Below are 15,465 nucleotides of genomic sequence, written 5' to 3'. Positions count from 1 at the left end.
GCTTTAACCCACTGAGCCACCCAGGCACCCCCACAGATAAGATTATTTAATAATGAATCACTTTATCTAAAGTGTTACAGGATAACCACAAAGCTTTGAGGGGGGAGGACAGAGAAGAGGCATTCCACACTAGGTCTGCCATTCAGTGTAGAGATCTTAGAGCAACATCTGCCCTTTATGTCTACGGGAGATGAGCATTCTCATCATCTTTTAAGTCAACATGAAGCACTCGGATATATCATTAAACAGGCTAAGAAAAAAATATATCCTTAAAATGCTATGAAGGAAGAGCACAAAAAGTCTAACAGCAATAGGGAAGTACAAGGTTCCAGGAAGTAGAAAGGATAAGGACCTACCATAAAGCAGAATGAATTAACAGTCCAAGATAGTATTCTACAGACATACGTCAAGGCAAAATACAAAAGTGCTAATAATGTTGGAAAAATACAATAAAACTCTATTTAACCTCCAGATCGCCAATGGATTATACCAGAATTGGAATAAGTTCAGATGTAATGGCAATTTTACCTTGGCCTTTAACTCCAGTCAGAGTCTAAAAAATAAAAATTCAAAAACTTTTTAAAACCCTGCTTCTGTAAAAGGCCTCCTTCATTACTAACATCTAAAAAAAAAAATAAACGAACTAAGACCAGGCACCAGCGGGGGAGAGTTTATTACAGTGAAAGATAAAGTTATCACTTTATCTTTCACATGAATAATAACTTGAATTAGACATGTGGAGGCTATTCAAATTTTCTATTTCATTTAATTAACAATAAGCACCTACTATGTGCCAGATGTTGGGCAAAGCATATAAAAAGTCATAAAGATTAGACAAAGATGCTGCTTGCAGTTACTCAGAGTCTGGCAGGAAAAGCAAATAACTAATGAAAATGTTATCACCAACTGCACTGTCCTCTGGATCTCCTCCACTAGACACAAGCTCCTTGAAGGCAGAGATTTGTTTTGTCAGCCTTAAAGACCCAGCCCCTAGTTACTGAATTATCGACACTAGAAGCATAAAGAGAAGGTATCTATAGACTCACTTATCCAAATATTTACTGAGTGCCTTCTATGCTTCAGCTACTGTTCCCAAGAACTTGTGCTAAATCAGTGAATAAAAAAGAACAAATAGAACAAATGTCTGCCCTTTGAGCTTCCAAAGACCAAAGTCATAAACCAATTTTTTTTAAATAAAAGGCATATAAGTTCAAACAAAAAATTTTAACAAGTCTTGAGGTCAATCCATTGACCTGATATATGTACTCCATACTTCTTGCTATAGAACCTGGAAAAGGATGGTGAAAAACTATTGGTTAATTTGTAGAAATGATGCCTGAAATAATTTAACAATGACTACCTCCTACTTCTTAGTTTTAGACAATCTAAATTAAACCCATTTCTGAAAAAAAAAATAGCAGATACTGTAACATAATCTTACATATTTAAATTGCTTAGACTTGCTTCCACACCTGCCACTGAGTAAAGATGTACCTACTAACATAGACAGAGGGTCACAGCCAAGATAGGCACTAGGGACACACACCAAAGACTTAGGCCATAACATTACTTAACTGACCAAGGGAAGTACAGTATATCAGGATGCAGATAAGCCTACAGCTATCCATTTAGGGCTGTATAACTATGAACAACAATTTAGTCTGATCCCTTTCTCAAGTGAGATGTTTTGTAAAGTACACAATTGAGTGTCTAATAAATAAAAACTGACTCTATCAAAAAGTACTGACATGACTGTCAGTAAATGTTAATGATTGGCAAAGACTGAATGAACAAGCCCACTGTTAGACAAAATAAAGCTCTCGTGGAGAAATTATTTTCCACTGAAATACCCTGATAATGTTTATGAGAAATTACGTTAGCTGAACTATCTATATCATCTTTATTCTTAGACCCAAATGTCTACAAAAGATCCAATCCACAGCTAAAGTCTTTCCTCCATATAGATTATTTTGCAGCTGAACAAGTATTAGCCAACATATAAGTGACAGTTTATCGAAAAGGAACATATTCATGTTTGCAATTCAGCTTGAGAAATGGATTGTGAGTCAATGTGCAATGTAGTGGGAGTCAGGAAAAGAAAACATAAGGAAAGAGGAAAATGTCTGAAAGCCAACCGAGCTAAGTTAGAACAGAAAGACAAAAATGTAATACCCTCACTGCTCTACTCTAGTCAGAGAACTCAGAGCTTTGTCCATTCTCTTACCGTTTCTCACACTAGCTAGCTGTTTATGTCCGTTGAGTTATCTACTAGATAGACGTATATAAACTACTCAAGAGAGTATACATTAGACTAATTTTTCTAATGACCCAAACAGAGCTGGAGGAAAAAAGGGCTTAATATATATTTATTAAAGAGATAATCACTTCATATTTTCAATATTCAAATAGAAAGTGAGTTTCATCATGCCATCCTAAAGTATTTTATAATGTAACTCTCACTACAGATTGCTAACCTTTATTCGCTTTAAAAGATAAGCATCTGTATTGTTTCAAATGGAAATTCCTAACTCTACTGCCTTAAATAAATGCTTTAAAAAGCCTCCGTTCTTAGTGTCCCCCTCCCCCTCTTCACTGCTCTCAAAACCTGACGCTTTATGAGAGGAGCAACATTAAAGTATTCAAATCAAAGGACCTGACCAGGTAAGTTCAATGCCGTAACAGTGATGGAGTACACAATGCATCACAACAATGTCACAAATTAAACTGTATCTGCTAGGATTACAGAGGGAGAAAATGTAATCCAAGAAAAAACATCAACTACAAAGAATGATAATAAAGATGATAATGATGAGGAAAACAAATACCATCTCTAACAGTAACTGATTTTTTTTTTTAAGTTTTCTTTATTTATTTGACAGTGAGAGAGGAAACACCAGCAGTGGGGAAGAAGCTGGAGAGAGAGAAGTAGGGTCCCCTCTAAGCAGGGAGCCCAAAATGGGCTCAATCCCAGGCCTCTGGGACCATGACCAGAGCCAAAAGCAGATGCCTAACGACTGAGCCATCCAGGCGCCCCTAACGGGAACTGACCATCAACGAAGCTCTGAACTAACTAAATGGAGGAGATTATGCCCTGCCACTGATTTGTACTGTGTAAACTGGAAGATAATTTCAATGAATTTAGGACATAAATACAAGCACAGACTTAAGAGTTAAAAGGTGCTCTTGTATCCTAATCATACCACTATAACTAACCATATTTTAAACAAGTCTCTTACCTTTGTCAGCCTGTTGCCATTTCTCTCTGAAGTAATGGCTCTAAAAACACTGAAACTCTATACAACATAAAGGATTTTTACTTTAGGAAGTAATAGTTTATTTAGAACATTTTAAAAGTAAAGGGAGAGGAACTGCCACTTCTGGCCAAGATGGAATAACGTGAAACAGATTCATAATCCCATCTAAAACAACTCCCCAACCAAACACATAAAACAATGGTTTCAAGCCGCTGGACATCAAGTGATGATGAACTGAGAGTCAGGAGTTGGGAGACAAACAGCACTATGACTGCCCCAGCTTATTGCTTTGTGGGAGTTTCTCGACCAAGATATGGGAAGAGGTTTGAGGAAGAGCCCCCCAGTTTCCCTGAGTTGAAGAGACAGAGCTGAGGATCTCAGGAAGCCAGAGCAGCTAGAATCCACTGACAGAGAGAAGAAAGCTTCAAAGATCACGTTCTTCAGACATGCCCCTGGAATATTCAGAGCACTGATCAGTTCATGTGTGTGAAGAAACTGCAATGCCACAGACCATGTTGCTTCCACCAGCCAGACTGGAAAATTAATAGTTCATGGCATACTAGATAGAATACTCAGGAAGCTCTTGCCTCAGTAATGGGAAATTAGCCTTAGAGCATGACTCCAAACCCACCAAACAAATCAAAAACAAGACCAGAAAAAGATCAAACTGCTTCCAAGCAACTTAACTATATCCAGAATGTAAGTTACAAAAGAAAAAAAAAAAAAGAAAAGATTTATAACAATATAAAAATCTTCAGTACCCAACTAGGTAAAATCCAAGTGTCTGCCATTTAATAATGATTACCAAGCATGCAAGGAAGCAGGAAAGCACAGTCCATGATGGGGGCGGGGGAGATCCATTCAAAATGAACCCCAAACTGACAGAGATGTCAAAATTATCAAATAAGGGTATTAAACCAGTCGTTATAACTATAGCTAATATGCTGAAAAAAGTTACATAGAAATAATGAAGATATAAAAAAGATACAAATCAAAATTATGGACATGCAAATCATAATGTCTGAGATGAAAAATACACTGGTTTGTCTTAATACCAGGCTGGATATTGCCAAGAATAGATGAATGAACTTGAAGACATTGCAACAGAAACTAAATAATGAAAACACAGGGGGAAAAAAATCCAAATATAAAGCATCAGTGATCTATGAAACAATTTCAAGTGACCTAATGTATATATAATTTGAGTCCACTAAAGAGAGAAGAGAGGAGAGAATAGAAAGAATATTTGGAGAAATAATGGTTGAAAAATGTTTTAAATTAATGAAAACTATAAAAAATAATAAGCTCAATAAACTCAACCTCAAGAAACATAAAGAAAATTACACCAAGGCACTTCATAAGCAAATGGCTCAAAACCAGTAACAAAGAGAAAATCTTTAAAACAGCAAGAGTAATAAAGTAAAAAAAAATTTTTTAATGTTAAATAGGAAAATACAGATGACATCAGATTTCTTGTTAAAAACAAAGCAAATAAGGGGGCGCCTGGGTGGCTCACTCAGTTGAGCATCTGACTCTTGATTTCAGCTCAGGTTGTGATCTTGGGGTCCTGGGATCAAGCCCTGCTTCAGGCTCCACACTGAGCAGGGAGTCTGCTTATCCCTCTCCCTCCCCATACCCACACGTGGTCGCACATGCATACTCTCTCTCTCATATGAATAAATAAATCTTAAAAAAAAAAAAAACAAAGCAAGTAAGAAGATAATAGAGTATCCTCTGTTAAGTACTGAAAGATACAAATGGTCCACCTAGAATTCTATACCAGACAAAATATATCTTTCAAAATCAAAAGCAAATAATGTTTTCAGATGTGAAGCTGAAAGAATAGCAGAACTTCACTACAAGAAATATTTACTTCAGGCAGAAAAAAAAATATTACACCAGACAAAAATCTGGATCTACATAAAGGAATGAAAAACACCAAAAATGGTAATTACGTAGTTAAATGTATTCCTTTTCTTATTTAAATCTCTTTAAAATACAATTAACTATTAAATAACACTGATTTGAAGAGTTTATAAAATACGTAAATGTAAAATACAAAACAAAGATAGAATAAAATTCAGGAAATAAAAAAATGCAAGTATAACATTTTAGTTTTAATATTAAATGTTAATGGTATAATATCACTTGAAGTTACTCTATAAATTAATGATCTCTGTAGACTAGAAACTCTGAAACAACCATTAAAATAACAAAATAAACAATTGGCTTATAAGTCAATAAAGGAGATAAAGTGAAATCATAAAAGAAAACAGCAGAAATAGAAAAAGAAGGAACAAAGAACAAACGAGACAGGAGAAAAATAGCAGAATGACAGATTCAAACTAACTATATCAACAACCACATTAAATGTAAATGGCTTAAACACTACAGTAAAAAGTAGGCCATATTGCCTATAAGAAACACAATTTAAATGTAAAGACCCCAAATGGGTGAAAAGTAGAAGGACAAGAAAATACATACCACACTAATAACAGTAACCGAAAATGCTGAACTGGCCATATTATTATAAACGAAGTAGATTTTCAAAGCAAAAGATACTATCAAAGATAAAGAGGTCATTTCATAATGACAAAAGTAAAAAAAAAAAAAAATCAGTAAGAAAAGGTTTATGTACCTAATAAGAGAGTTTTATAATACATGAAGCAAAAACTAATAGGAATGCGAGGAGGGATAATGAAAGCCACAACCATTGCCAGACTACTCAGGAGAAAAGAAAAAAAAACATAAAATATATATAACAAAAATGAGAGGGGGGTACCATTTCAATTCCTACAGATACGATATTAAAAGAAAAATAAGAGAATATTAAGCTTTTCTCCCCAATAACTTTGACAGAAAATAGCAAAGTTCACCCCAAATGTAATAATAATGATAAAACATCTAAATAACCCTGTATCTATTAAAGCATTTAAATCTGTAGTTAACACCTTTCCCATAAAGAAAACTCCAGGCCCACATACTTTCAATAGTGAATTTAGATAAAACGAATAAGGAATAATATCAATCCTAAACAAACCCTTCCAGAAAATACAAAATAAAAGGGGGGTGGGGTGGGGAGGATAACACCCTAATTCCTACAAGACCAGCATTATCCTATTACCAAAACTGAACAAAGAACATTATCAGAAATGAAAACTGTAGACTAAAATTTCTAATAAACATAACATAAACTCTTTAAGAAATTTGAGCAAATTATACCAACAATCTATAAGAATAATTCATCATGACCAAGTGTTGTCTAACATAAGATCTCAAGGGTTTTATTTTTTTTTTTTTTTAAGATTTTATTTATTTGAGAGAGAGAGAGAGAGCAAGAGAGAGCGAGCACACTCATGAGAAGGGGCAGGGTCAGAGGGAGAAGCAGACTCCCTCCCGAACAGAGAGCCTGATGCGGAACTTGATCCTAGGACTCCAGGATCATGACCTGAGTTGAAGGCAGTCTCTTAACCAACTGAGCCACCCAGTCACCCTCAAGATTGTTTTAAAGTTCAAAAGTTCATGTACTTTGTCTTAAGAAAATAAAGGAGAAAATCATTTGCTAATTTCAACAATTGCAGAAAAATCATCTGACAAAATCTAACATTCATTCAAAATTTTAAAATCTCAGCAAACTAGGAATAGAGGGTACCTGACTTAACATTCTGCTCATTTAAGAAAAACCTGAAGTTAATATCATGCTTTTTTTTTTTTAAGATTTTATTTATTTATTTGACAGACAGAGATCACAAGTAGGCAGAGAGGCAGGCAGAGAGAGAGGAAGGGAAGCAGGCTCCCTGCTGAGCAGAGAGCCCAATGCAGGACTTGATCCCAGGATGCTGGGATCATGACCTGAGCCGAAGGCAGAGTCTTCAACCCACTGAACCACCCAGGCGCCCCTAATATCATGCTTAATACAGACTGGATGCTTTATCCCATGGATTGGAAATGAGGCAAGGATGACTGCTCTAACTTCTCAATTCGACATCATTCTCTAAGTCCTTACCTGTGCAATAAGGTAAGAAAATAAAATTCAAACTGACTGAAAAGAAGCAAAACTGTCTTTATTCACAGATAACATTATTTTGGACATGTACTCTGAAGGAAGAAGGGCTAAAAACTGGTAAGTTACCATCCATCTTAGGCAGTTAAAAATAAACTGCATATTAAACTACAAAAAAAAAAACAGGAGAAGAGCAGATTTCAGTGAGATAGGAAAAAAATATGCACTTAGAAAAGGAAAAACAAAGGCACAGAGGATTCATTAAAATGACTAATAAGATTGATAAGTGCCTGATGAGACTGATCAAGAAAAAAGAGGGAAGATACAAATGATTAGCAACATCAGGAACAAAAATGATGGTATCATCACAGATATTAAAAAATTTAAAAGAAGTATCTTTTCAAATGATGACAAATTTAAAAGAACTAGAAAAATCGCTAAATATGTACTACTTAATGAAACTGACATAAGAAGAAAGAGAAAATCTGAAGTGTCACATAACAATGAAAGAAAATAAATCTAAACTTTTAAAACTTTCCACAAAGAAAACTCTAGATCTAAATCCAGCAAATTCTACTGCACATGCATGGAAGAAAGAATGTCAATCTTACACAAACAGAAAAAAACAAAAGATTCCTTAATCCATTTTTTGAAACCTGCATAATGTAACACTTCATAAGAGCATTAGAAGAAAGGAAAATTGAGGCATTTAGCTGGCTCAGTTGGTTAAGTGTGTAACTCTTGATCTCAGTTTAAACGGTCTTGATCTCAATGTTATGAGTTCAAGCCCTGTGTTGGGCTCCATGCTAGGCATGGAGCCTTCTTATTTAAAAAAAAAAAAAAAAAAAAAAGGAATAGGAAGAGGAAGAAGAGAAAACTTTTTCCTGAATAAAAAATATTAAGCCAAATTCAACAATATATAAGATGATAATACATCAAAACAGAATAAAAGGGAAAATTATATAATCATCTCAATAGATACAGAAAAAGCATGATAAAACCCAAAATACACTGATGATAAACACTTAGCAAAGGAAAAATGGAAAGTTAATTTCCTATAAATTACTTATAAAAAGCATACAAGAGATATAATAATTATGAAAGCTTAAAGGGAAAACATTGGGAATAGAGAAAGTATCCCATATGACTGTCCATATAGTCAAAGTAATCCACAAATAAAGTATTACAAATAACGGGCAAAGAGCATGCCTGCTTGATACAAAGTCAACATATAAAAATCATCTGCATTTCTGTGCCAGAGGCACAGAAAACAAAATATTCAATACCAGTTATAAGAATATTTTAAAAATCCTTACCTAGGAAAAAAATCTAAATAAAAAGTATATAAGACCTCTACACAGAAAACTGTAAAAGAGTTACAATAGCTAAATGAGACCTAAATAAATACAGGAATATACTGAATGAATGAACCCACAAAGATATTAATTCTCTTCAAACTCATCTACAAATTCAATAAAACTGCAGTTGAAATCACAATAGGTCTTTATAACAAATGAGAAACTAGCTCCAAAATGACAATTGAGATATTCAAAGAAACAAGAATAGCCATGACATTCTTTAAGAATAAGATGGGAAGACACTATCTGTTGAATACCAAGTCCTACTATAAAGCTACAGTAATTGAAGCACAAGAATACACAAGCAAGTCAATGGGCCCAAACAGCCCCAGAAACAGATCATATAGAAGAACATTTATTTATGACAAGAATGGCACTGCAAAGCAGTGGGGAACAAATCAGGACCCCTGCTTCCCGTTATACCCAAAACTGAATTGTAGGCAGATTATAGATCTAAATAAAAAGGGTAAAACAATAAAGCTTATAAAACAGAAGGATATCTTCATGATATCAGGGGAGGGGTATCAAGGTAACTTCTCGAGCAGGACACAAAAATATTAATCGTAAGTGAAAATTTTGATATATTAGATTCCACTGAAATTGAGAGATGCTGAATTTCAAAGATAAGAGCGAAAGGCAAGTAAATATTTGCAATACATAAAACAAAGGGCTCATATCAAAGACAGTCACTGATCAACCCTTACAAGTCATTTTTAAAAAAAAAACCTAGTAGACACACATGAGTTGAATAGGCACATCACAAAAGAACATATATAGAAATGAGCAATAAACATACCTAAAAGTATTCAACCTTGATGGAAATGGGTGATGTAAATTAAACACTTGAGAGACTACTGCACATACACCAAAATGGCTCAAGTGAAAGAGATGGAAAATATTCAGGGTTAGCTACATTCACTGCTGAGCATTAGCTCATCAATGGTGTATGAGACCTCTTGTTGCTCCATATCCTAGCCAACCCAGTATTTTCCATCTTTTTCACTTTAGCCATTTTGATGGATGTATATTAGTCACTCACTTAGTAAAACATATTATCTGCTAAAGCTAAAGCTAAACATATGCAGAAATTCCACTTTCAGTTATATACACAACAGAAATACTGATACTGATAAGGTACATTAAGATTCAAATGCAAGAACGTTTGCAGATTTATGAAAAACAATGAAAATAATTAAAATGTCTATTGATAGGAAAATGGATGAAGAAACTGTGGTCCACTCATTCCGCAGACTACTAGAGAACAATAAAAATGAACAAGGAAATGAGCAAATCTCAAATGCAGTATCATCGAAAAATCTCATAAAAGAAACCAAAAACAGAAGAATACATACTCCATGACTGCCGGAATTCATATAAAACTCAACAGCAAAACTAAACTACAGTATTTAGGGCTTTAAACTTAGGTGGTATAACTCTAAAGGAAAGAAAGGAAGTGATTTCCCAGAAGTCAAAACAGTAGTTACTTTTGGAAGGGGGCACTAATGACTGGGAGGGAACATACCAGAAACCTCTGGCATGATGGCAATGTTCAAGTTCTTGTCCACGTATGTAGTTACAAGGGAATTCAGCATGTAAAAGTCACTCAGCTACATATTTCCATTTTGCGTACATACACAAGTATAAAGAGTTATCCAACCAAAACTTTTCTATAACATACAATTATTTTACATGAGTTTATATTTTTAATCAGAGGAAGGGTAATAAAGGATGTGAGCATGAGGGGTTGGAATGAACAATGGGAGTAGGGGTAGAGAATGTGGGAGTTTATCGCCCATAATGAGAAGCCAGTAGTGCCTAAAACTGAAAATCAGGCATCTCTTTAAAGATATTAAAATAAATACCAAATAATAAGCTAAGAAAGAGAAAAGTACTTGTTCTAGGGAAGGGAAAAATTGTTAAAAAAAAAAAAATCTTTAAAACCTAAACAAACAAATAACTATAGAAAAAAGAAGACCCTGAAGTCACCATTCACAGGCAGAACCTTCATTGTCTCATCTCTTGCTCACTTCTTCTTCACTTCTATCACATTCTAAGAGTCAGCATTAACTCTCGGCCTGAAGGAAAGCTCTCTAAGCAGAAGTGACTCTCCACCCCCCAACTCTGGTTGCCTTATTTGTCACTCTTATAATGGACATAAAAGACAATAATGGAAGAAAAACTCAATTTTCTCTTCTATCTACTAATGAAAAACAAAGCTGTAGACAAAAATTAAGACAGGGGTGCCTGGGTAGCTCAGTTGGTTGGGCGACTGCCTTTGGCACAGATCATGGTCCCGGAGTCCTGGGATCGAGTCCCGCATTGGGCTCCCAGTTCCATGGGGAGTCTGTTTCTCCCTCTGACCTTCTCCCCTCTCATGCTCTCTCTCTCAAATGAATAAATCTTAAAAAAAAAATTAAGACATATAATGACATAAATAAAAAGAAATTTTTTCCAGTTGTGGATTACAAAGCATGAACTACTGTCAAATAACAGAATAGATACAGTATGAAAACATGAATTTAAAACATTTATAAATGTAGTTAAAAAATAGGTAAAACTTTTAAACTCAAGATACACATGATTAATACACTAGTGTTGTCAAGTTAAGGTGCCCCTAATTCATAAAAATTAGGTCAAAGACAGTACAACAAAATTACGTGAAATATGCTCATTTATCAGTTTCTAAATAAATCTGATTTATTTTTAACTGACATCTTAATTATCCATATTTACATCTGGAATATAACAACTTTTCTCTCTTTTAACAATATGAGACAAACAAAATGTTATGATTATACATTAGTTATGCCTCCTCAGTTTCTATAGCTGAAATGTCAGGTCAATTACTTAATAAGATTTAATTTTACCTTGTTTAATCTGTCCTTGCACAACATTACTGGAAGTTGGAGGGGAACCCCTTGCCTTAGAAAGGTCTGGGGTACTTGGTCGAGGTGGCCTTTAAAAAAAAAAGAAGAAAATATATGTATATGTACATTCATACTTTCATATTTCCAGAACCATTTAAAATATTAAACTTTCTAGTCCTCAATGAATTGCAAAAGAAAAATACACAGAACATTTTCAATTTACTATCCCAAAAGATGGGTTTTTTTGTTGTTACCTATTAACATTTTCCTTTTCAAATTTTAATCTATTGAATGATTAGCAAATAGCAAGCAAAAATTTCCTATCTACAATTTATGCTTTATACTAATTTAAGAAATATTTATGAACAGTTTAATGTGCTACCACTGACAAATAAATATCATAATTAGTCCTTCATTCTTCAGTATTAGCAGGCTGAGATTTCAGCCCTCCCTATATGACTGGTCCAAAGGAGTTCACGGAACAATACGGTGAGTCTAAAAGAATTCATCTCTAAAATCTGAAAAAAGTAATATGGCATGAGAAATCTGGAACTCCTGAGGCAGTCTGCCTCACGGTGAATTCTTTAACAACACTCAACTACCTATGTGACCTTAGACACATCACTTAACCTGTGTCTCAGTTTTCTTATCTGTAGTAAAAGGATAACAGTGCCTGCCTTGTCGGGTTAAGAGCATAAATGACCTAGTATCTATAAAAGTACTTACATCAGAACCAGACACTAGGTAGGTACTACTTAAGTATTTGATTTTTTAAAATTTCTCAATATGATCAACTCTCAATAAAGGATAATAAAACCACAGTTTAAAAAGTTGCCTTCATGACTTCTAGAAAATAGATAATAACAAATCAGGTTCAATATTCATGAAATATTAAAATAATACTCTCTTACAATTAAAGTTTTCTCTCTCCCAACTGAAGAATTCTGACAAAATTCTCACAAAATTCTGAAGCTTATCACTAAACACCTATCATTCATTACATGTAAGTCATAAAGGAGCACTTCAACCAAATATAACACTTTGAATTAAATGTCAATGCAAACTTTAAGTAGATACAATTCTATTATGTTCTAAGAGCTAGTCCATAACTCACTTACTTAACCTGAATTGAGCTACTCAGTTTAAATAGCTATGTAGTATGTTTGAATAAAGATTAAACATGCTTTAAATCATGCATGTTGTGTTTTAAAATTTCAAGGGGAAACACTGAGATGACACAGAAATGCTAAAGTGGGCAGAACCAAAAAAAAAGTAATAAACAGAAAAATAAAAGAGGTTTCATTCTTTTTTTTTCCCCTGAAATATGAGAATAAAATCAAACTATCATGGTCACACCTGGTAGGACCCTTCTTCATATGATCACCAATAAAAGTTGCATTAGTCATACTCATTAACGTATTTGCCAAAGATATGATAGACAGGAGATGCTGTGTAGTGACGGCTCGGGACACTCCATAAGTTCCCTTTCCAACACTCTCGGTTGCTGGCAGCTTCCTTCCTACTTCTGCTTTCCCATGTGACAGTTTCCGAGCAGGCTGATTATAACCAGGAAGCATCAGGGACATATGACCTCCTCTGGATAGGAGACCAAAAGATACTGTGCAATGCGGTTTCAGCATTCCGAGGCGATCAAGGCAAACTTCATCCAGAACTTCATTTAAACCCCAGGCATGAAGACACGACATGAACAATTTTGCAGTGTCCATTGTTAAATTATATTCTAATAGGGTCAATGGCTTAGATTTGCTGGACCGATACTCTGGATCGCTTTCTTCTCTTTTCTGCCTCATCATCTCCTCGTCCTCCTCTTCATCATCAAGGAGATGTTCCTTTATGTTCTCTTTGATAGTTTCTTTCACTTGTTGGAAGAGAACTGCTGCTCGTTTTCCAGTTAGAAAAGAGCCTCCTTTGTCTGAACTGCCAGATGCTTTTTGCAAATTCTCTGGGGAAATAAGCGCCGTATTCGGCCTAGAGGCTTCTTCAGTCAGGAGTTGAATAATCAACGCTTCCACATCAAAGAAAAGCACATGTATGTCCGGGTCTGTTAGGTTCGTCTTTATTGCTTGAACCATCAGGGAGTTATGAGAATATTTAGGCAAATTTCCCTGCAAAAAATATTTTTAAAAAATGGTCATAATTACAAAGTGTTTAATCGCCTACATTCACGGATGAGCAACAAACAGGGAACTTGAATGCACATTCGGTACCTCTACCATTAAGAGTAACGCACGAACTGCACCAATCAGCAGCATATCAAAAATGTGAATTCATGAGGATTTTATGCTGAAACAATTATAAAATGGTCAATTATTTAAAAACAAAAAAAAAATTGCTATTGTAGCAGAGAGTCCTTTTACTCACAGAAGAGACTAAAATGTCAGTAACCTCTATGCAAATTCTCTGAGCATGAACTACTGGCCCATCTGAAAGAAAAATCCATTTATCACAGCGAATCGTCCCTTTAGGTTGCTGTACCATCAAATCCCTCCTCTTTCCACGTTCCCTTCACTCTCTCCCTATTCACAGATCCTTTTCCCTCAGTACAGAACATGCTCAGGTCTACTGAGATTCCCACAAAGAGTGTTATGCTTTGACCGTGCCCCCTCTTCTACAGATCTCTCTCCCCCTCTACTGCCCCTTTTAGCCAAATGTAGAGAAAGCAGGAGGCTAATCCAAGGAAACTCTCAGTCCTGCTCTTCCTTGAGCTCTTTGCAATATCTGACATCGTTATTTTTGCTGGGGGAGTGAGAGAAAAGCATAAAGAAAAAAAGTTAAAAGCTACCTCTCCCAGCTTCCCTTCCTGGTGAGCCTTCTAATTCTGACCTCCCCTCTCAGCCGTCAGCTGCCCTGAAAACTCATCCTTCCTCCTACGTTGGGACTGACACCTGTGGCTCCCTAATCTCCATCATCAGCCAGACCAGCCTCCTGGAGTTTCAATCCTCTACTTACAACCGCTTGTATCTAGATGTCCCAGAGCACCTCATAGTCAATGTGTCCCAATGTCCACGCTGCCACTGAACCCGCTGTGCCTGCCAGGCCGTCAGTGGAGAATCCTTCCTCTTCCATTCTATCCCCCCTATCACTGTCACCACATCTGGACCCTTATTTTCTTGTCTCAGTGGGGTTCACTGCCCCAGTCTCTCCTTATTCCAACGTAGCTCCACACAGCCACAAGACTTCTTTCTGAAGCACAAATCCAGTCACATCACTCTTCCGCCAAAAAGCTGCCATTGTCATGGGTTATAAAGAGAAATGGAAAATATGGATTAAAAACTAAATCAAAATACAGGTGAATATATCTGATCTCAAGATGAGAAAGAGCTTTCCAAACATACTTAAATTTAAGATTCACTACTATAAAACTCACTACTGTAAAAATATTAAAAGGCAAATAGGAAATAGGAAAATGTGCCAGAAGTAAGACTGAGTTACAATTCAATCTATATACATATGTCTTACCCAAATAAGAGGGAGAATACCATAAAGATCAAGGACAATTCTTAGTAAAAGAAACAAAGAGTCAATAAATATAGGAAAGAACCAGATCTAACTAGTTGTCAAGGAAATAACTGTTAAAATAACTACAAGATACCATTTATAAAATTAGCACACAGTATATCCAGGAATACAATGGAAGTCAAACACTGCAGGCATGAATTTAAAAAGCAGCCTTTGGAAGAGCAATGTAGCAAAATACATTGTGAGACCTTCAGACAGTTTGATCCAGTGCATTTATTTCTAGAACCCTATCCTAAATAGTCAGAAATGCAGACATGGATTTATGTACAAAGATGTTCAGTGAAATGGTAGCCATTATTTTAAATTGAAGCCTAAAGAGCCTAACAATAAGGAAACAGATAAATAATTTAAGTGTAGCCATATAATAAGAATAAATACTGCAATCACTACACATCGTGCTTTCTGGACACATTTAACCACATGGCAAAATTTCCTGTTCCAAT

General features: G+C 35.3%; 1 protein-coding gene across 2 annotated transcripts in view; it reads right to left on the bottom strand.

Annotated features, from left to right (window-relative positions):
• The window catches only part of WDR7 (WD repeat domain 7), a 372,785-nt gene that overhangs the window by 256,868 nt on the left and 100,452 nt on the right, over positions 1 to 15,465 (bottom strand). For both annotated transcript variants that reach the window (XM_046025300.1, XM_046025301.1), the window contains exons 15-16: positions 12,839 to 13,608; positions 11,483 to 11,571 (exon numbers count right to left, since the gene is read on the bottom strand). In XM_046025300.1, the coding sequence (XP_045881256.1) occupies positions 11,483 to 11,571; positions 12,839 to 13,608 (859 nt within the window). The remainder of the gene's footprint in view (positions 1 to 11,482; positions 11,572 to 12,838; positions 13,609 to 15,465) is intronic.

Source organism: Meles meles, chromosome 12 (genome assembly GCF_922984935.1).
Source record: "Meles meles chromosome 12, mMelMel3.1 paternal haplotype, whole genome shotgun sequence".
NCBI lineage: Eukaryota > Metazoa > Chordata > Mammalia > Carnivora > Mustelidae > Meles > Meles meles.
Note: the sequence above shows the minus strand (reverse complement) of the source record. Positions and strands in the feature narration are given on the sequence as shown.